The sequence below is a fragment of the Accipiter gentilis genome, chromosome 26 (assembly GCF_929443795.1).
Source record: "Accipiter gentilis chromosome 26, bAccGen1.1, whole genome shotgun sequence".
Classification (NCBI taxonomy): domain Eukaryota; kingdom Metazoa; phylum Chordata; class Aves; order Accipitriformes; family Accipitridae; genus Astur; species Astur gentilis.
In genome coordinates this window covers 2,373,687-2,396,784 of record NC_064905.1, presented here as the reverse complement: position 1 = coordinate 2,396,784, position 23,098 = coordinate 2,373,687, and the positions used below count along the sequence as shown (strand labels likewise).

General features: G+C 45.5%; 2 protein-coding genes across 4 annotated transcripts in view; one reads left to right on the top strand and one right to left on the bottom strand.

Moving 5' to 3' along the window:
* Window positions 1–3,151, top strand: part of PCDH12 (protocadherin 12) — a 9,978-nt gene extending 6,827 nt beyond the window's left edge. The window contains exon 4 of the mRNA XM_049829572.1: window positions 2,787–3,151. Coding sequence (XP_049685529.1) covers window positions 2,787–3,151 — 365 coding nt within the window. The remainder of the gene's footprint in view (window positions 1–2,786) is intronic.
* DELE1 (DAP3 binding cell death enhancer 1) lies at window positions 729–23,098 on the bottom strand. 3 transcript variants are annotated; one of them, XR_007509694.1, is made up of 13 exons: window positions 22,990–23,098; window positions 22,717–22,828; window positions 22,393–22,513; window positions 21,884–22,027; window positions 15,162–15,217; window positions 13,501–13,594; window positions 12,639–12,781; window positions 11,722–11,880; window positions 10,713–10,805; window positions 7,111–7,267; window positions 6,597–6,861; window positions 2,759–3,163; window positions 729–1,044 (listed from the first exon to the last, which is right to left on the bottom strand). XR_007509694.1 is itself a non-coding variant. In XM_049829574.1 (12 exons), the coding sequence occupies exons 1-11, from the start codon at window positions 23,094–23,096 to the stop codon at window positions 6,605–6,607; spliced, it is 1,443 nt and encodes a 480-aa protein (XP_049685531.1). In that variant the 5' UTR covers window positions 23,097–23,098; the 3' UTR covers window positions 729–3,163; window positions 6,597–6,604. The 3 variants fall into 3 exon arrangements, 2 of the variants coding, with proteins under 2 accessions (XP_049685531.1, XP_049685532.1); XM_049829574.1 differs by having other exon boundaries at window positions 729–3,163; XM_049829575.1 differs by lacking the exons at window positions 12,639–12,781; window positions 13,501–13,594 and having other exon boundaries at window positions 729–3,163.

Below are 23,098 nucleotides of genomic sequence, written 5' to 3'. Positions count from 1 at the left end.
AGTGAAACGAGAGCTACAAGATTCCTCAGATTTAAAGGTTCTGCAGCCAAGAGCATGGAGCAAACAGGCTGCCCAGGTCCATCCTGTGGCTGTAGTGCCATGCACCAACCCCAGTAAAAGGACTGGTGGACCTGCTCAGGTCTGCCCAGATCCAGTCCTGCCCAGACAGGTAGCATCCTAGAAGATTTGTGCTACGGCAAGGCATATCCCTCAAGTGCCTTCTCCCACGCTTGTTGGATGTGATAGGAAAAAAAATGCCTTTTGCCAAACTACTGGAATTTCCCAGTGAAGACCAGTAGTGCATGCTGAGGCTATGCCAGCGTGGCTTCCTGCCCGAGCAGTAGTGCTGGACATGACAAAAGAGGCTGCCCTATTTCAGTGGTGAAAAACAACCTTAACCATGAGCCCAGACCTTCCCAAAAAGGCAACGGAACGCAGACGACGGAGCTGCTGGACTCCTTCCTCTTCTCCCAAACACAGAGAAGTGGACTTGCATCCTGAGAGAGGGAGGAAGGAAGCCTTGCTTGTGCTCAGGAGTATCATAACAGCTGGCTGAGGCTGTCTGGGCCTTTGTGCTATTCGCAGTGGGGGGGAAACTACAAGAGTAATCTGTCCCAGCCAGCTATCTGGTTGTTTATGCTGTAAGCACCGAGCTGTGGGCTGAACACTCAGCACTGTCTATTAACACCCATTCCCCACCAGCAAAACGGAGTGCTTGCAGCAGCAGATGAGAGATGTAACTTTATTGATTATAAAAACAACCCCTGCTCCCGAAACACCGTTAAAATAAGGCAGTAAAGAGTTATCGGTTGAATTAAACATACCTAATTATAAGGTTTCATGGTCACAGGACCATCAGCCCACTGAGTCTTGGTGCTCCCTGTAGCGAGCAAACTACTGTTGTGCCATGCTCCACCGCTGAAGCATCAAAATATTCAGGGAATGCAGTGGTTTCTTGCAGACTGAGGAAGAGAGAACTGTGGATGCTTTAGAGCAAAAACCTGGGACTTCAGCACGCTTGGGAGATCTCTTAAGTAACAGTCACTGCGAGTGAAAGAAAATATTGAGACTGCAGAAAGAAATCCTGAAGTTAAGCAACACAAAAGAATTTTGAGGCTTCCGCTGAAACAAAATCTAAGTGATGTATCTGCCCTTCACTCCTTACCGGGTTTGAATCCCAGCCCTCACCCCCATCCCACCCCAGGACACAGTTGTTTTTCAGAGAAAAAGGACTAATTACATAGTTGGCTGAGGAAGGAGACTTGTCTGAGTGACTGACTAGCCACTGACTGAGGGCCATGTGTCCCAGGCTGTGGCATGGTATTGATTATCTTCTGGAAGCAGCATAAGTGCATTAGAATGGGGACCCTCCTTTCAGAGGTCACTTTGTAAGTCAGAGCCACATAATTATTATAATGACATCAGCTCTTGCCCTTTGATTGGGACAGTTGTGTTTTGTTACCAGACACCAGTTATTTGTTTTGCTGCTCCCTGACTCAAAGTGTTTCACAAACCCGGTGGTCACTTTGAACCTCCAGTGCTTCTAGGTTACACTTTGGAAATGAAGCAATGAGGGGCTGGAAGGCAGCGTCTGTGCACCACATCAGGGAGTCTTGTTTACCAACTGCAAAGCTCTACCTTAAAAAAACAAGAACCGCCGTTTCCTGCCTCTGATGAGGAAGCTATTCTAGGCTCACCCTGCGATGGGGTCCTTCCTTTAATTTCCAGTATATGTTTATTCACGGACAGTTATAATCACTTCTTCTTTTGCCAACACTATTTTAAGCATAAAGATTTCCTTTGTCAGTGCTTATCTCATCAAAATAACGACAGGTTGCAGTCAGATCCCCGGTAAGCATTTGCCTCCTTTGGCTAAGCAACCCCTATCTCTTGAGGTCTCCATCATCACTCCTGTTTTCATCTCAATAGTTTTCTCTGCACTTCTGTCACTTCAGATCCTCTTTCCTACAGCTGGATAATCAGATTTGTATGTAACACTCCTAATCAGGTCTCGCCAGACCTAGTAACAATCCCACAGATATGTCTTCATGCCAACAGGGAATACCTTGACCAACTCATTGTATGATTTCATTTACCCATTTTAGGACACAATCACATTACTGGAACACTAATGAGCCTGCAGCCAACACCCACACCAGGCTCCCACTGCTCCTCATCTGTTTCCAGTTGATGAACAACTACTTTATAGCTCAATTTTTTGTTACTACCCTTCAACCATCCAGCTGTGCATTTTATAATCCAGCATTTCATTCTACTTCTGTTATTATTGTTTCCACAATAACCCATTTCTTTTTGGTCTCAATATGCCTGCTTAGCAGCAAATTCCCACCCTAGAGTGACCCTTAAGGGAAGTCCTCTAGAGACCTTTCTGTCCAATACTTGCCCCTTGAAAGCTTTCCATTGTCATTTCCCCTTCAGCCAGTCCTAAACCCTCACTTTTCTTTGGCTTTGCAAACAATTTAGTGAAGTGCCACTTGAGGCTGCAACAAATGAGAAAGCAAAGTGATCCTAATGGTTATCATATTAAAAAAAAAAAAAAGCCAGTAGTTTTAAACTGGTTCTAGGTTGTTTTTTTTTTAAGCTGCTAGTTTGAATGATGCTGCTGGTAGCTTATCTCTAGACCCGTTTACAATCAGTCGTCTCACAGCTGATTTCAGGAAGTCTAATTTCTCAGTATTTTTTTTTTTCTTCTTTCTTTTCCCTCCTCTCCTGTGGTCTCCTCTACTCCATGTCTCACCAACAGTTCTTGTTTTCACTCCCTCCAGAGCTGGCCCTCAAGAGGCTGACGGCTGCTGACCCAGCGTGGGTGGCTCGGCTCTCCTTGCCGCTCACTAGTAGTTACAAGGACAACGTCTTCTCCCCTGACTCTCCACATTCACCTCAGGATGAGGACGCTGCAAGGCAGGAGCAACCAAGGACCTTTGAGACCTTTGGCAAAGGTGCTGGGGCTGACTCGAATGCCGCTGGGACAAGACTGGCCAGCACTTTCCTTTCAGAAATGAGCACCCTCTTTGAAATGATTTTGTCCCAGAAAGTCCAAGTCCACAATGAAACAGGCTCAGGGCTTCTGCGGCAGCTGTCGGCACGTGGGAAGAGCCTTGGACTGGAAGACGGTGCTCCTGTTCTGTAGGCAGCTTGGTGGCTGTGATAAGGAGATAAGAGTCAGACAGAGCTGCTTTCTGCATGCGGGGGGCACATGTGTGCTTTAACAGGGTCATTGTATCATCCATGTCTAGACTGATCACTACGGGCATATTTCTTCCTTTGCTTAACCCCATCAAATTTCTCCACAACTGATTTCACCTTGTTTAGTTCCCTTCTACCTCCCTGTTCTTGCCTTCCTAGCCTTCCTCCTCTTCCACCCTCATCTTTCACTTTACCACCACACTCAAGTCACAAAACAGCAGGAGGGCCCTTTCCTCCCAGGGCAGGCCGATTGATGGGGTGGGGTGGTTAGATTAATCGCAAGCACAACACAGTCAGCTACATCACTGTGATCATAGACTGTGCACCACGGACGACAAAATACCGCAGTCGTGGACTTTGCAACGTGCTGCAGAGTTGGGGTCCAGGATCTCGGTTCTTATTTAAATAAAATTGTTTTTTTCTAACACTACCATCTCTGGAACAAGGTGCAGTATAGCTGACATAGCGATGTATCTGCAGAAAACCTGAAATGGCAATTCAGAAAGGGGACATCTGCCTGTTGTCTCCCACTGATTCTTTCAGCTTTTGTGGTTCTACCACTCTGAACTTGGCATTTTATAAACCACCCCAAAATCAACACTGGCATCTCTCCTATGGCTGCACTAGGTGCCTGCAATTTCTTTCTCCATGCTTTCTTTTAAGGCCGTTGTATTTTGGAGCGTTGTCCTTGCCTAGAAGCAGACAACAGATGGCTGGAGTCTGCCAACAGTAACCTGGGAAAAGGGAAGCGTTAAAATACCGTTTTGAAATATTCAGCTTCAACCATATTATGGGTTTTCACTTTGATCTGTATGTATGCAAGCTATAAGACAGTTTTAGCATAATAGCATGTGTAGGAAAACCAAGATACAGATATTAGTAACAAAGGAAGAAGCACACAGGTGTTGTTAACCATGGGGATTTGCACTCACAGAGAATGGAAAGATAACAGTGGCATAAGCATCTGGAGGGCAGCTGTAGGCTTACGCAGCCGTGCATGAATGGCAGGTAAGCGCTTCTGGATCACGCACAGACAGGAGTCTCTTCTGTACCATAGTTTGTGCCTTCCAACTATGATACAAAACACCAGAACAAATTTAGGGCATGCTGGCCAAGTGGCTGTACAGGCGAGAAGGGAGTCAAGCTATGAGAATGAGGGTAAGCCATCATCTCTGCTGCTAGCAATGCTGAATGACTACGAAAGTGAGGCTGAGAAGAGACTGCCAGCCTCCCCCCTGTCACAGTGCAGGGCCAGCAGTGCTTTATACACACTGCTTGTTTTCCTTCACCACCTTTACACTACAAATGCTGCACTGACTTCTCCACAGATACCGTAGTTTACAACACAGGTTTCTCCAAAGCTAATTTGCTCATGGTGGGGCTGTTGCATCAGGTGTCTTTGGGTGATACTTTTGGCTTTCATTTAATGTTAAGTTGAAAAAGAACAGACAGCACGACCCAGCAGGCATGATCCTGGAGCATCTCAAGAGTGTCCTACCTGTGTTCCTTTTCCATGCACGTAGAGGTGACAGTGCCCTGCTTTTAGTGTGTACACACACAAGCCACAGCAGCAGACAATCATACAGATAATTTAAAGCAGAGTAAATGAGAAAGCTATCCCTTTCTGTTGCTCTTGGGACCAAATGACAAAAGCAACAGAGTTAAGATTTCCCCAGGCAGACTTTTTTAATATCCAAAATATCCACTGTTGTATTTAGAGTCTCCAAAGGGCTTTACAAATGACCCCATCTCTGACAATAAACTACACTGATGGGTTTGCCCTAGCCTGCTTATACTGCCACGCTGCTAATAGAAGTATCTTGCTGTTTTGTTTCACAAACAAAACAGGCTCTTGCACCAAAACAATGACAATGAGCCAAATTCTAACTGAGATGCAGCTGTGCAAACCACGAGGGAGGCGTATCTGTGACTGCAAGGAGATGCAGCCCTACAGGATTCCTCTGCATCTTGGGAACACGCACAGAGGACAAACACACGGCACAACCTCACATCTTCCTCTGGAAAGTTACTTTGATGTGCCTGTCAAAGGACAGTCTTTACACAAAAACACATTACAATAAGCAGATGAAAAAGGCGACAAATGCCTCTCTCTTCGTTCAATTTCCTGATTCTGCAAACTGCTTTCAACCCCCCCAACCCTTATCCCCGTCCTGTCCTGACCAATGCGTAAGCATGCTGTGGATTATTACAGAATAGGAAATCCACCCGAGGAATTTCCTGCTAATTGTATCCTGTTTGATAAAGGAAATGGTCTAAGAAAGTTTGGTCTGAGCAGAAAGAGAGACCAGACTAGAAGAACAATCAATCAGATGTGTTGAGCTCTGGCTGTGCCCCTCCCTTGCTGAATGGAGACCACAGCAAGTTCAGGATGGGGCCATTGCCTTTGTTTTTCAGAGCCTGATCTACACAAAGCACCAGAGCACTGTGGCTACAGGAAGCTGGACAGTTTGTACAGATGCCCTTGAACCAGTTTAAACTGGTGTGGACAAAAATCTTTTTCCGGATTCAGCTGCCCCAGTGGAAGAAATTATCATACCAGCTGCTTGCTGCTGTCTGCCTGACAGTGGTTACTGCCCACTGGGAGCGTCCCTTATCCTCTCCAGTGAAAATGAACTGGCATGCTTAGCAGATGTGTACAATATAAATTTTGAAGCAAACCTTGCTCATTGTGACTCAAAGGGGGTGCACCCATGGGAGCAGCTTGCTGCCAGAGCTGAAGGAATAATCACTGGGGACCAAAGGACACTGGCAATGGTGCAGGATGGCTGAGGACAGCTGTTACTTTCATCAGTTCAGGTGGATCCATAAGCCATATCCCACAAAAACCTGTGGCCTATTAATCAGAATTCACTCTCTTGCTTGCACAGGTTTGAAAGCGGATTAAACTGCCACAATGGCAATGTAGAGACAAGCCCAGATTGTGCTGGTAGCAGAATCACTGTGGGAACAGCTAGCCTTGAAGTGAGATCAAATTGCCTCAGAGGGTGCAGGACAGGCCCATCACAGAGTTAGCTGCCAACATCGCCATACGGTGGCTTGTAAACTTCACGGGGGGACCATGTGCAAGATGTGCAGGGCTACTGGAATTATAGCCCCAAATCCTATCACTGTGGCATGGTGGAAATCTATACGTAGCTCTATACGGAAATGTAGGAGCATAAGAAAGGTCCTTGTATTGGAAGGTAGAGGGCCAGATGACATGGTGGCATAGGAGATATGACAAGGTTTATTCTCAAAACCCCAGTATTTAAAAATGGCTCCTGTTCCAGTAACAGAAAGCTTTTTCTTTCCACTCACTGCTACCCTGCTTCCAGCTCCACACGGACTAAGAAGGGCTGCCTTCCCTTCTGCCTGCTTGTTTCACTTACCGACTGCTCTAGTAACAGCAGTGGTGGGGCTCCAAGCACTGCAGTTCTAGTGTCGCTGCCCTGCTTCCAAGGGCATGGCTCCATCCTGCACTGCCGAGCATCATCATGTGGAGTCCGTCTGCGCTCCAAGAGTGGGGCAGGGTGAGGGCAGATTGTCTTGCCTGGGTGGCATGGAGGCCTGCAGGCACATGCTCAATAGCCCAGAAACAGGGGCTAGAGGAAGAGGCTCTTATTCCAGAAGAGAACGGATGCCTTGTTCGCACATCTGAAAGTATATTAAAACAAGATATTAATGATGCATCATACTATAGGAACGGCGTGTCCGCTTCAGCTTGACTGGAACTAGCTGGTAAGGAAAGGAAAGAACTGAGAAAGAAAAGTGTTCCCTTAGTAAAAAGGACAACTTCTTGCCATGGCTCTGTGCTACCTTTCCTCTGGCAATACTAGCCCCGCTTTTATGGGGTCATTACCCCATGCAGTCCCACACATCCTATTCCCCCGCTGCCCACGGTACCTTCCACCTCCTCTTCTAGCACTCGCAGTCTCTCCTGAGCGTTCCTGTTCCCCGCAGCAGCTGACTGCCGGTAGTGTCTCATCGCTTCTGCCAGGTTCTGCTGCACTCCAAGGCCCTTCTCATAGCAAACGCCCACGTGATACCTGCTTTGGGCATCCTAGCCACAGGAGGAAGCACAGCAATCAGCCCCGCATGACGGAGAAGTGACGACAGCACATGAAAGGAGAACAGAGAGTCTTCAACACCTTCTTTAAAGTTTACTGCTCTATCTTGGGTCCCTCAGACCATATCTTCAAGAATTTAGTCCCTTCTCTGAGCACACAGTGAAGCAGAATTTCTTACCAGCTATCTCTGACTCTGCTCCTTTGTATCCTTTTCCAATTAAATTCACTGATTTCCCTTCAACATCCAGGTCTGCGTCACGGGAACAAAGGAACTGCTGTCTCCACAGAGCATCCCGATTGTCTCAGGGGTCAGAGCTAAGAGGACTTGGGCAGCCTTGACTGCACCCATATCCTGATCACACCCAAACTCTGAGCATGCCCTGTGGACTCCCCTACTACAGTTCCTGCAGAAGTCTTGTAAAAACATAACAAATGCCACAGAGGTACTTGCTGCCAAGGGTTGGAAGATTCCCCTTGGCAGCCACCAGGCCTTCAACACAACAGTGCACCACTATCTTGCTCAGCCCCACCTAATTATATTCCAGCAGAAATCTCAAGCAGCAGAAAAGAAATCAAGCAAATAAGTGCTAGAGAAAAAGCACCTAACTACTTAGACATACGTAATGGCTGAGAATGAACTAGAAAGCAGAGGATGTCACTGCAGATGGGTCAGTGAAGCCAAATCCAAACCCGTGACATGTTTACATGTTGGCTGTGCACTTTATCTTTGAGATCCAATAGGAGGAAAAGGGTCTCTCAGATAGCAAGAAAGCAAGACGACAGTCCTGAAGACATTGAAAAGACCACATGGGCTAGTGGTCATGCAGACCTTTTCCAGAAAAAAAGCCAGCAACATAACTTGAAGAGTATGACTGCCAGAAACAAGATCTAAACAAGGCTTCACAAGAAAAGAAAATAAGAAAAAAAAAAGAAAAGAAAAAAGGAAGTAAGTAGCAGGTTTTAATAAAGCCATGAGAGAAGAACATATTGCAAGTGTTGCTGTCTGGGATGTAGCTGGTAGAGGAAAGCTAAGAACTCAATGAGTGGGTGCTTTGCAAAATGTTGCGGGTCTCAGTTTATGACAGCAATAAACTTCTTTAGAGATGAGATAAGCATGTTGAAGGATTGGCACTTCAGATGTGACAAGAAACAGGGTTAAGTAAGTATGAACTATTCTACTAGCCGTCTCTTATATGACGAACACTGCAAAGACAAGACCACAAGGAGGAGAGATCCTCAAATTAGCATGGCATAAGTGACTGCGATATACTTTGAAATCTGAAGGTCAGACTCAGCTCTCCAACAACACTCTTTAATATGTTTTTTATATTCTATGGTTGCACGCATAAAATAAGGGAGGATAAAAAGTGGTAACCAAAGTAAAACGCAGTTCTCTGGAGCATCGTTGTATTTGGAAGAACACTTGTCAGAGTTCCCCCCTTGGCTCTAGCACAGAGCAACAACCTGAGAAACACTGAACCATGATTTTTTGTGCCTGTTTTCCCTTTCCTGGAGTTGTAGCTAAATGGTGCCATCCTTGCTTCACCCGTATCCAGTATTCTTTCAACCAGCTAAACATAAATCATAATCTAGGGTCATCGGAAAAGAGCCCTTCTCCCAGCAGAATGCATGGGTTTACATCCCAGGGAGCCTATGCACAAGCCTGCCACCAAAGATGAGACTATGGTATGTTGGCAGCCAGCATCCATCAGGAAGCAGAGATGGGGAAAGATGATTGGGTTCTGAGAACTGTTATGGCTGTGACCAAAACATGCAAAACACTGATCTACCAGGGGGCACCCCTGGGACCTGTAGTTACCTGCTAGATTTTCTGTTGTTAAGGGCTTACTAGGCATTCAGTAAATGACAATCATCTATTTAATGAGATAATTTGTTGTTATATTGTGCAGCATATGCATCCAACATCAGGCTGGAAGAAAGGAGTTGATGATACAGCTTATGAGAGATCTTTAGCAGATTTGGAATGAAATACTGTATCAACTATCATGAACATGATGTCTGAGCTGCTGGGGCTAGTCAGGTCTAGTCTCACCAGTGATCTGACAGTGTCTGTATTCTTAAAAGTGGGTGAAGACTGAAGTGGTAAAGTTTGCAAGTGATGTAGTGTCATTCAGAGTGATCAAATTTACTGTAAAGAACACATTAGAGAAGATCTTGCAGGACTAAGAGTGGGCAACAATCACAGAGGAAACTGTGTTGAAAAATGCAAAGTAGTCCTTATAGAAATAAATTTGTGAGTCACTGTGATAGTTACCTAAACCACCAAGTCACTGCTCAGTGGCAGGCAAAAGGGCAAACAATATTAGGAATTATTGGAAGGAAATACAGAACAAAGCAGAGGACCTCATTATGTCAGATCCCTGGCATACCTCCATCTTGAGTCCAGTTTTAGTCTGAGCATCTTAAAATGGTCAAAGAAGAATTAGAAAAATAGAGAGAAGACTGACAAGCAAAATCGAACAGCTTGACTACATGGAGAGACAAACCAAACTAGCGCTCTGCAGCCTGCAAAAGAAATGACTTAGAGAGGACATACTAAAGGGCAACAGAATCAGAAATATTAGCCAGAAGAAGAGGGAATAGCTATTCATTATTTTCCATTACACAAAAGCTGCAGGAACTGAAGTTAAAATGAACAAGTTCTTCAGAAAAAACTAGCTATTACAATGCAGTGCAAGCTGAAAACGAGGGAACAATGTCAGAGTGCTATAAAATAACAGAACTGTGGGATGCAGAAACCTGGCTGCAAGACATGGGATGACATACTTCTACTTCTCTAAGTGCTGGTAAAGGTTCAGGAGCACTACTGTGTCGAGATTGTGGCACTGCCCTTCAGAAAAAAAGTAAGCCTGGGTCACTTGGAGAAAGTTCAACAGTAAGCAAGAAAATTGTTGGGGATCTGGACAACGTGATGTGTGAGGATGAACTCAAACAGTGGGGGAAGGCTGAATGGGGATTCAAGTATTTAAGTACATTAAAGGTCCCTGAAAGAAACAGCAATAGTCTTTTCATCCTCTCTATAGAAGGCAAGAAATAATGGGCCAATTTTGAAGAACAGATTCAAGATAGACACAAAAAAGCTCTCAAAATGATACAGTAGTGAAAGAGTTTGATTGAAGAGGGTATAGATGGTCCATAACAGGAAACCTGTAAAATTATGCTAGATGAATATAAGCCCTGGTGCTGTAAGAACTACTCAAACCCAATAAGGCTGTTTCTACATTCATGTTTTGTAGGGTCTGTGCCCCAGGACCCAATTCATCTCCAAGATGCACCAAGGCTCCACTCTGCCGTTTCAGACTGTGTGGTAAAGTCCCGACACTTGCTCCCATTTCCAGGAAGCCCTGAAATCTGCCACCTGTAACCTGCAACGATCCCAAACTGAGAACAATCATAGCTTGCAAGGGGCTTACTTACGCCGTTCTTTGCTGCCAGCAGCAGGTACTTCAGACCTCTCTTTTCCTTAGGTTGTAGCCCCCTCACGTAGAGCACTCCAAGATAAGCCTGTGCCTGCAACAAAACCACACCATACCAATCAGCCAGGATTTCCCCCCTTAATTACTCCAGTTCTTCTCCTGATTTTGCAAGTTGCTCTAATGCTGGGGTTACTGCGGCAAGACAAGTGTGCTAAGTACCCTGCTTGCTGCAGTGCCTGTTGAGAGAAGTGGGGGTTGTCCTAGGAAAAATCAGCCTGACATGGTAAACATGATAAATCACATTTGATCTATACAACTCCACTATAGGTGCAGTTAACATCACCATACTAACACCTTAAGACTCAGAATATCATTTCAAATTGCACTGTGGAAGTCAGAGCCAGAGAACGGCTCCTACTCGTGAGCTGTCCATAAGATACAGCAGATGCAGTTCCTGGAACAGCATGCTCCCTGAGATACAGTTACTGCCAGAGCGACTGGCATTCGCAACACAAGATGGCACATGCCTAAATGCATCTCCTAAAGAGTGGGAAAGAGGGCAAGGTACACAGATCCATGTGGATGAATCATCTTGAAAAGTCACAGATACAATATGAGGATCTGTTCTTACTTCAAGCATCTCATGGAACTTCCTCCACCAAAGCCACTTGTACTCTTGGAATTCAGAGGAGATGATACATGGAGCTACATTTTCAACTGTAGGTCAGTCTTCCTAAGCCAATGGTCTAATCTAGGTGTCTAATCTAAGAGCCACATTAAAAAGCCCAACAGCAAACCAGACAACCAACACTGCTGAACAGTGGGTACCTAGCTGCCTCCCATGTGCAGGCAGGGCTGTCTCCCACATAATATCAAGAGTATAAATATGTAGGAAGAATTTTGCTTCCATCCCAAAGGTGCTGCTTTCTGGGATGTTTTGTGGTTCAAATCCTCTAAACAGGGTTCTCTACTGGCTCTCTCCTATGAATTCCCATGCTGTTGACACTAACCTCTGTAACCCCGGCCATTGCTGCTTGCTCCAGGAAAGTCACTGCCTTCTCATGCCTGTCCCATCCATTTTCAGGTCTATGGTGTAAGAGGTATCTAGCATAGCGGTACTGTGCCATGGGGTGACAGCTGCTGGCTGCGTGGTAGTAATAAAAAGCTGCCTGGAAAAAGAGAAACACACTTGTGTGATTCAGGTAATGCATGCCCTCAAACATGACATGACTCCCCTCTGGCCAGAACAAGCTTAACCTCTCTGTCTAGATCTATCATATGCTACACATGCTTACCCCAGCAGCTCTCCCATACCTCCTTGCTGAAGAACAGGAGATTGTTTAAGTGAGACAGTGGACTGCGACTATAAAAGAACCCTCTAACCACCCTGCCTTCTCTAGTCAAAACTCCCGGTGTTGAAGGGGGCGGCACTGGGCCAACAATACCAAAGCTTACTCTGTGCCAACAGGGATCTGCACAATTACGAGAAACAAGCCGCCTTTGCAAATCTTCCCAGCTACAGAAGATGCTGACTACAGCCAGCGTGCACTAGGTGGCAGGCTGTAGTTAAGGTATCCAAACCAAACGGCTCAAGATGTAAAGAAGCTCTCGGATGTGCAGTGGTGTTTTAAATACAGTAACATGACAGGTTTCTCCTTGGACTCTCCTGGGTGCTAGTGACACAGCCTGTGTACCTATGAGAAGACCTCAGAAGCTATCAGAAAGGGGATTTCAGGAGCACATCTGAAGGGATCCATGACACTGAAGCCAGCACTGCAAATCTGCAGTTTATATTATTTCCAGCATTTTCTAATGGGACTTCAGAGACTGTCACACCCATGCAAAAGGAGAAAAGCGCCTCTACACGCAACAAAGACCACTCTCCTGGTCTGTGCTGCATATATACAACCCTACAAGCTGTGGATACCTTTTCCAAGTCTTTTTCCGTGCCTCTGCCATGCTCGTAACACAGACCCACATTGAACTGAGCTTTGCTGTAGCCTCGATCTGCTGCCAGTTTGAAGCAGGTATAGGCTATCCTGTAATGGCCCGCTCTCATACTTTCAATCCCTGAGAAGAACACAACATAAAAACAGGGGAAAAGAAAAGGGACAGAATGCAGCCTCAAATGCAGCAACCTCCCCCACAGCTACTGGGCCTTCTTTGGCCCATGCCAAGTGCTCCAGTCCACTTTCAGCTGGCTTATCAACTCCCACTCCACAGGACCAAAGTTTCCATTGGAAAAATGGCAACACTGCATTTTAGGAATTTTTCTAAGTCTCATTGCAAAGAAGGATCATGGGCTAACACAACGTATGGTTCGCACAGAATCGGCTTGCTTTTTTAGTGCTGCAACTAGTGGTGTATATAGGGCAAGGACTTTCTTCTTAGATCATTGCATCTTCCTTCAGCTCTTCTTAGAGTTGCAATTCTGCAATTGCTTTTTCAGCTTGCCAGGAAGACTGAGATCTCAGACAATGAAAAAGTATACAAGGATATGACAGCTTCTGTTGCAAAAAAGACAGAGATGGCTTAATTTCCAACTATAGATGTCAGGACAACAGTACAGGCTTCAACCAAGCCTGGATTTAAATATGCTGATATAAATCAGGTGGCAGGATGGGACAAAGGGCAATAAATCTCTCAAAGCACAGCTGAAATTGCTGAAAGGAGGCTTCAGCTTGGGTATATGTCATCTCTGCCTTCACACAAGACCTGCAACAATTTGGAGGTCCTCCAAAAAGAGAAACGTGTGGTTTAAGGACAAAACAAATCCAAGTCCACATTACCGAGGATATTCAATGCGATGGAAATGTCAATCCGGAAAATCTGCTGCAATTGGAAAGCAGCTTCCTCTAAATGCTCTCGCTGAGCTGGGTCACCCTGAAGAGTTAAAGAAAGCTATTAAGACAGCAAAAACATGCAAACCCTACAGGAGATTCTTTCCTGAAAACCGAGCAGTGAGAAACAGCCATACTGTACTATAGTTATCAAGAGGGTGATGTAATCTGGTGTCATGTGCCTGCAAAAAAGTCTCCCTATCCTACACAGCCATTTAGTTAGAGAAGCTGTATGGACATTGCTCGCCTGGCCAGGGAGCTTGGTGTAGCCTCTCGGACACCATCAGACCTTTCAGAATTTAGCAAATACCTGAATATCACTCATAACTCCCCCCTTCAAAAGTTATGTTAGCCCTCGTTTACCCTCCCACATATGTCACCAGCACAAACAGTCTCTGCCGAACATGCGCTGACATATTTGTATACGCTTTACACAATTCAAGCTGAGCCCACACTGACAGCTTACCGAACGCTGCACACTCCTAATAACATCCTGCGCAGCAGAGACAACGTCTTTTCTTTCTCAGTAATGAACAGTATTTTTTACTTTACAACAGCTCTGGGAGGTGGTAGGAGGATTAGCCTGGCCTGCAGCTTTAGCTTCCCAGCTTGCGTACAAATTTAGTGCCATCGAGTGGCAGCAGTGCACACTGCACACGATGCCTCCGCACTCGGGGAAGTCACACAGCAAAAATGCCCCTTGCCACCCAACAGTTTTACCGCTCAGCCAGCACTCAGAGCTGCTCACAAGAGGACAAGTCATGGACCAACTCCCCTCCTCTCCCGAGACCTGCCCCACGACCTATGAAGGAGCTACAGACTCTTCCTACAGCCCTGCAGAAGTGGCACCTCCCAGGACTGGGGGCTTGACGCTCAAGCCCTCAGCAGAACAAGCAAATGCCTTTCTGGTGGGGGAGCAGAGGGCACTGCCATGTCAAAGCGAGGAACCCACTCTGTTAAATACTGAATTTACCTCCACTGTTCACAGTGTCCTTGAGCAATTGCTCAGCTGACTGATTTTTAAAATAGGGAATTGTCTGCACCTAAGACTGTGAATCGCAAGGAAGTAGCAGGCTTAATCACAAGAACCGTAATATAATTTACAGCCTTGTGACTCTCAAGCTGATGCATCCTCTTCAAGCCCAGTGTCTTCCTCTATAACAGAAAAGACCCATTCCTGATTTGCAGCTTTAGGAGCAGTGACACCACCTTCTCCAGTCATGGGTTGTCTGGTAAAAACCAAAATAGCAACAGCACGTAATCACCTAGTGAAAGATTGCATCAAAATGCAAATACACAAGAACAGACTGGTGCTATTGGATAAGGGGCTTTTTTTGTTTCATTTGTTTTGTTTTGTTTGGGTTTTTTCCCATTTTCTTTCAGTGCTTCTCTGCTAGCACGCCTGTTTCACAGACACCTTAAAGGACGGGGATGCCAGTTTGTAGTTCCTGGACTTTGCTCTGGCTAAAGCAGAGGGCAACATACCACATCTCTCCTTCTCCTGGCCTCCAGCTGTGCAGGGCAGAAAACAGTCTTGTGTGTGAGTGGATTGCTCAGGCAAGGGAAAGGACCTCAAGTACATACGGAGGGTGCGAAAAATGAAAGTGTACCTTTGCACTGCGGAGAACAGGCCCCAAGTTGGAGCTCTCAGGGATCTGGAACTCCCCTATATTAAAAAAAAAAGAACAAAAAAAGCAGAGTTAAGCAATGCTGTATCTTCACCTTTTCCTCCTCTTCCTATCCTCTCTACCCCACAGCTCTTTCCTAGAGGACTGATCACCCACCCAGTCAGGGATATTAAGAACAGAAGGAACACCGAGTAATCTAACCTTTGTATCAAAAGCAACCAAGTGCCACATGAATACAGTCCTGTAATCTGCAGCTGGCTAACGCACCTCCTCCAGAAAGGTCGCCAGTCTTGATTTGAAGGTAGAGTATCTCCCACTTCTCCTGAGAGTTTGTTCCAGCAACTTGTAATCGCTGCTTTAAACCTCTGTGCTTCATTTTAAATTAAAATACAACTGGTTTCTGCTCTGAGGCACTGGCTCTTCTAGGCTTTTTTCTTTTTACTAAAAAGCCCATTCTCCTTTCGAAAGTCCTGATACAACTAATCAACCCCTCTTGATTCTTGTCTGTGATTCTAAACAGACTGCGCTGTTCATGTCTTTCAGCTGAAGTACTTTTCTGCCCGAGTTGATTAACTTTATGACTTTTTGCCACTATTCCTGAATTTTCAACATTGTTATTGAAGTGCAGACCCCCTCACCAGTGTCACAGGAAGGGTAAAATTGCCTCCTTATTTGAATTTGTAACTGCCTAGTTTGCATGTATCAGAACTGTGCTCCTATTCCCATTGCCCAGGGCATCACACCGAGATTTCGTGCTAGGTGCTTGCTAACTCCTAGCTCCTCTTCCACATAATTTATGTCCAGGGTACAGCTCTGCTTCTGCAAGGAGATCATGAGACATGTTATTCTGGCTGCATCAGATGCAGGCTTAGGTTATCACCCCAACATGCCCCACTTGCTCATCACTGCCCTCTTAGATATGCTAGCACTACCATGTGTTCAGCCACTAACCGACCAGTTTCAATCAGAATTATCTAATGAAAACATCTACAGCAAAAGCTAAGCCACCTTGCTCCTGACAGAATTGTGCTGGAAGCAATTACACAGGCATTTATGCCAGCTACTCTACGAGGACAGTGACCTCCAGCAAAGAGGACGAACAGGCGAGGGCTGACCGAGGCCAATTATTTTTAACCTGAATCACCATAAGCAGCTGGATCCCACTGGGCACCTAACACCAGGTGCTGAAACCTGGATCACTTCAAGCCAGTGCTGCTAACACAAGAAGTAGCTGTGCCCTCCCCTATCTCCCTGGTGCCCTCCCCATATCTCCCTGTCCCCCTCTCAAGCTGTGTGGCTGTACAGCAGGAAGCTAGTAAGAGTAAAAAAACCCAGTCCTTTCAGTGGCCCGATTCCTTGATTCCTGGCACTGTATGGCTACACAAGCACTTGTGCTGGCGCAGCGGCAGAAATGAGTGTGCAACAGGCAGGATTGCTTCTTGCAGTGCCTGCGCTGCCTTACAATGCGCATGAAGCTGTGGCCTATGTTCCAGCTGCAGCCTCGTTATTCCCAGATAAACAATTCCCCTCTGGCTGTATTAAAATGTATTTTATCTGAACAAGCCCCACGCACTCAACAAGGAAGATCGCCATGGCAAACATGATTTCTATTCATCATTCCACCAAAAGTAATATAATCTGAGAATTTATTAGTTATGTTTTACATTTATTTTCAGATCAGGCATAAAATTATGTGATCTTTCTCACTGTAAGACTCTATCTCTTGTTCATCATCTCCCTCATGATGTAATTTTTTTTTTGTCATACATACAACAGCAAATCCCATGAAGAAAAACATTGTCTGCATTAAAAATTCTCCCAACTACTTGTTTAAACATCAGTACATTCATGCTTTCAAGAAACTTTACATTTCACATAGACATCTACTCCTAAATCAGAGATTTGTTGTTTACTGAGAAAACATGCTGTTTACAGCAACAAACCAACCATTACCCCATGAAAAATAAAAAGAAACCAATCCTGAATTCTATCAGCCTGCAGAACTGCCTCATGCCCCTCTACCACTGGAAACCCCTCCTCACACAAATCCCAGTAATCTCACCAGATAAGAGTTACCACTGCTGGGAAGCACACCACTCCTGGGGAGTCATTTGGAAGAGAACACAGGGACCAACTGATCCTGACACCTAGTCCCATCTCCTGAAAAACTAGACTATTGAATTCTCTTGGAACTTACCTTTGAGGCCAGGCAAGCCTCAAATCAAATCTCTCCATGGAGATCATGATTTTTTACGACTTGCCTGTTTCAGAGCAGCTGTCTCAATACCAGGCACACAATCTAAACATATCGCTTAGGTTCAGCAGTAAACAGAGAAATAAAAGCACCCCCCAGCAGCAAAGAATCCCATTCCACTTAGCAGAATGAGACAACCAGCTTAGATTAACCTTCAACCTGACATTACTTAATACAAGTCCCGCCCAACTGTTTGTTTCTTATTTCCCAAAGAATGGTCAAACTTCAGCAGAACTTCATAGGAACTAGGCTTTGAACAAATTCATTGCTATATTGCACACACAGAACCACGTTAAATTATTCTTAAGGTTGTATGTTCAAAGCACACAAAAAAAGCTGGGAATACCACAGCTAGAATTTTCTGTGCACTTTATTTCTACTTCTTCAAACACGTGCTGTGATGTAACGTGACTATGCATCCTTTTTTCCATGCAATCTTGAAGCTTTTAGTGTACTGGATGCCCAATGCTCACATATTCAGCAGCTAATAACTATTTGGTGTGTCCCCACGGTTCATCCTGTACTAATCAAACGTTGCTCAAAGCTATCTCCAAATGAGGAATTAATAATCTTCTCATAGACAGTCTAGATTGCTCATCCCAAAACATCCAAACACTTCACAAGAATGAATTCACAACAAGAGCTGGACAAAATCCAGGATTTCTGCCTCATGGAAAATTTTAGTGTTTCCAATTGGTTTCATTGTGCTTTGAAATGAAAACACACTTTTGAAATGTCTGTAATCTCAGAATTGAAATAACGAATTTTACAGTTCTGCCAGGGGTAAAATACAACTCCCCAGGGCAGCATTCAGCTGCTATAACACTGAGACTGGCTGTAATCACCCGCTCGTTCACTATGTGCCTTTAACTTTCGGCAAAAAAGCTTCGAGTGAGGCATGAATTGCATGAAAAAAATAGGATGCGATCATGCAGCTAAGGACTTGCTCATAGTAATATCCAGAATGTTATTTAAAGCAACTTTTAAATTAATTTCCTAAAGTTTTCTTTTTAAACACACTAAAGGTAATAGATTCCATCATATTGTGTTATGTTACAACTGGAATGGCTTATCTGCAAAGCTGGGATGTTTGGATTGATCACAAAGATCTTTGCCACTTGAGGTAACAAAGTAGCTGACAACAATAGCAGATTGTCATTGTACATGTAGACCAGCAAGTCTGGAAATTAACTGAAACACTGAAAGAAAGGGTGAGGACATGGAATTCTCTCTAGAAGGTCCTTTGCCATTGCTGGCAACAGCAAAATGGAGAAGCAAAGGTACATTCTGCTCCACTCCCAAGTTCTGGAGGTCTGTTCTCTAATGGCAAGACTTTGCTACCAGATTCCCCTGCACCATCTGCCAGGCGTCTGTCCTTCTCTTCCTTCTGCTCTCCCCAGCTTCTTGCTGCATTCTCGTTTAGCCAGCCTCATTCTCTTTCAGTAGCTACATACCAGAAAAAAAACATAATCCTAAACCTGAAGCAGCTTTTCCTGTAGAAAGCAAAACATACTCTGAGAGAAAGGTATTACCAAGGCATGACCAAGCTTCACTTTAAAACCTTCCATGGAAAGATTCACAGGACTTCTCACATTACAAAACTAGGCATTTTTTTTCAGACTCTTCAGTAAACATTACTGAATCTCTTCTCCCTGACTTTTCTCAATAAATTCCCACAAAATGGAGGCACGGCATAACGTGAGAATGTAACCTGAGGACTTATGCATTGAGCAAAATCAAATTATTTCTGACATACATTATCTCTTGACAACTGACAGTTGTAGATGCTTGGGCAGAAAGGGTAAGGAACAAGGATTATAAAGTAACACTTTTCCTGGCAGAACTTTCCAGCAATCAGCTGTTCCGTGATCTTCTGAGCAGGAGGTTTTGGCTGGACCAATTAAGTCTAATTTGAATGTGTAATTTTACCTAATCACTTCTTGGAACCCATTTATACTTCTGGCCTGTAGCAATGAGTTCCACAATCTACCTGTGCACTAGCCAAACATGTACTGTCTTTTGCTTTTTTTTCAAACTTGCTACCTGACCATTTCTGTGCTGCCTATTAATGTGTATTATGAAAAATATTGCCCCTATTCACCTTCCCTCAACACTTGTAGTTTCACAGAGCACTAGCACACCCTCTGCCACTTCTTTTTTTAAGCTGAAGCATCAGTCTCTATTTGTATGTAATTGTCTCCTTGTCATCCTTCTCTATGCCATTTTTGTTATTGTTTTTAAGACAGAGTGTCTTTTCCCTAAGTGTTCAAGATGTGGCTGCATCATAGACTTACACAAAATTACGATACTCTCTCATCCTCAGTTCCTTCCTTTACAATAATTAACATTTAATTGGCCTCACTGCTGCTGAGCACTGACTTAACCTTATCAAAAACATACCCATGGTGACTTTAAGTGTTCCCTCTGCAATATAATTATTAATTTGACACTCCTCATTCTGTATGTGTATTTACAGTTACATTCCCCTGTGTCTACCAATTTAACCTACCTTGGGATTACCCTGGTTTTAGTTTTTGTGCAATCTTTTGCTGTGACTTTTAGATTTGACTGTCCTGAATAATTTTGTATCATTTGCTTCTTCTGTCACCTTACTTGTCACCTCTTTTTTCCAAATCACTGCTGGCTGTGCAGAACAGAACAGGTTTCAACAAAGGACTTAAGGGAATCCACCAGTAATGGCTCTCCATCGTGAAAACTATTTCTTGTACTTCAAGGAGTTACTAGCCCAAGACTAGCCCCTCCATCTTCCCTCACATCAGCTTTATTTCTCCAGATAGCTTTGTTTTAGGTCCTGGCTGAAAGATTTTCAGAAAGCTAAAAGCTGGATAATCTTGCTCCACATGCCTGTTGACTTCTCCAAAGAACTCTTAATAGATTTACAGCTCTCTTAAGTTTCTGCAATGGAGCAAGTTGGCCCGAAAAATGGCTTCCTAAATCCTTTCAAGATGATTCTTTGATGTAGCACACTCATCCAGGTATCTAACATCTCTATTCTATAACACAGTTTCTATCAACTTAGAATTACCTTTGTTTGCAGTTTTGCGGCTCAAACAACTCCCCCTTTCTAAAAGCCAACGTCCATTTTGTCAATGTTCATTCTTCTGGTCATACAGCAGATTTAAGCACTGGATTACATATCGTCATTAGAGGCTCAGTGACTTCATAGCTTCTGCAGAACATCCGAACAAAGAGCACGTGGCCTTAGTGACTTGTCACAGCTGAATTTATCAGTTTGCCTAAAAGCTCTTCCTATTGACTCTCTGTAGGAAACTGTTTGTCAGACACAGGCACACGTTCACTCCTGAATGTTCAGCTGTGCCAACTGAAGGCATCACTGTCTCCACTTATTCCCTACCACTTCTCCCAGAGGTCCATGTCCAGTAATCTGCCAGTGAGGCAGTGTGTCTGAGTGCTTCTTAATATGCTTCAGGCAAAAGCAGATGGGTTAAACAGTCTAATTGGCAGTTTAGGTAAATTAACCTGGCTGTTTTCCTGGAGCTAATTAGGAGACATGGAAACAAAATGCTCCATTTGCCAACTGATGGGAATGGTAACCTCTGGCAGGAAATGGGTTTGATAAGCAGTGATGGGCAGTAGCTTAAATCAGCACTGAAGAAAGCCAAAAATCTGGAAGAAAGCAAAGAATGGGGAACCCCTCTGACCTTTTCTGCAACACCTTACATTATCTAGCCAACATCTGTGGGCTGGCTTTTTTAGTTCTCCTCCGACACCACAATCACATGTCCCCTTTCTACTTGCTCCAGCCGGCTTCCTGCTTCTAAGAATTTTCCTGGAGCTGTTACTAGTGCTTATACATCTAGTGAGTAGCCCTATTGTAGGCCTCATCTGATCTTCCTTGACATGACTTTAAACTTAATATGTAGGACACATTTTCCTGGGTAAGACTTCAATTTTTTTGGAGTATATTCTACTATTTTTATAAAACTCATTTGACTAAGAATGTCTTTGACATTTCCTTCCACTGTCTTACGTACAGCATAAGCGCTCAGAAATACATCCTCATCTTCCAGGAAGAAAATAATTCCGTTAGTTTCCCACCATGTACACAAGTCTCCCAGATCAATGGTGCAGTATTATCCTGAATCCTTCTGGCTGCAAACATCTGTCCACAATAAAAGAACAGAAACTGGATGCTGTAAACAGGTCGCTAAGGCAGACCAGCATTGGTAAAACCCATGTCACCTGCAGTTACAGCACAGGCTCCCCCCTGCCTCCAGGAGATTTTTTTCCCTCTGTCTCTGGACTCCTGATTCATCTCTCTGAAATTCTTGTCTTTCTACTCTAACCCATGTGCTCAAGTGTCAATAAACGGATATACCCTTTTTGGCTCCAAGCTTTGCCTTGGGGAAACTCAGACTCAGAAGTCTTTCTGCCACAAGTATCCTGCCCCACAGCACATTGCACATACCTACTGCTGTCCAGGGCTGGCTCTCTCCTTCCCCTGAGGGGATGCCTGAGGATGAATTCTCTGGTACCACCTCCGGACTTGCCTTCTGCAGGAAATGGGACCCCAGCTGCACACCAGGGCAGCTGGTTGAGGCTTCAGTCACCACTGAAATATAGAGCACAAAAGCAATGTCTGCTTTAGGAGACAACACTGGACTGTATATTTACCTAGCACCCTTCTCTGCTCTGACCACAAAGCCAAGCAGGAGGAAAGTTCATGGAGCAGGGTCCAGAAGGGAAAACAAAGGTAAGGGCATGCGGGATGCAAAGTGGGATTGCATCAACTCGTTAAGAAACAGCGAGATTCCCCTGACAGATATCAGCTCTCACTCTCCCCAGAGAGCTTGAGAGCTGGTTGTCAGCTTCTTGCAACAGCTCTCTTCCAGTCTTAGTTAACATATCACAAGGCGGCAATCCCGCCTGACAGCCGGGCCCTCCCACAGCCCTTTCTCACAAGCCAGAGCTGCTAACCTGTCTGCTGAGAGGGCAACGAAGAAAGCCACAGAGACCTGTGCTCTCTCCTGGCGTCCGGCAGCGATCTCAGCCACGAGATCTGTCTGACCACCTGCAGAAGCAGCGCACCGAGCGCTCCCTGAAGGAAAGCAGACACAAATCAAGGAAAACAGCCCCGCTGCTCCCTCCTTCTGTCCGGCAGCTTGTCCGCAGCTCTCTTTCGAGGATCCCTCCCACCACGGCTCCCCTCCCCGGGGGCTCCCATCCCCTTTCCCACCCCCAAAGCCTCCTGGAGACATCCCTCCCGGCCACGGACACCCGGCCCTGCCCGCTGCTCCTCACCCAGGTGACTGCCTCCAGCACGGAGTAACGGGGCACCAGGCCGGGCAGGGGCTGCTGCCTTCCTTCTCGCTCCCGGCCACCGCGGGGCCGTCCATCCTGACAAGCGGGCGCTCTGAAAGCAACCAGAAAACACCCACGCCGTGAAGCCAGAAGTCAGCCCTCAGACCCCCCCCCTCCGCCCCCAGCAGCGCCCTGAGGGCAAGGGGACCCCCCCCCCCACCACCCCCGCCCCGCTCTCGCTGCGGGCCCCGGGGCCAGGCAGCCCGCACTCACCGCTCGGGGCTGGGGCCGCGGCCGTCGGGCGGCTCGGCGGCGCAGGCGGGGCGGGCGGGGGGCGGCCAGCAGCGGCCCAGGCCGCGGCCCAGCAGCAGCCGCCACATCC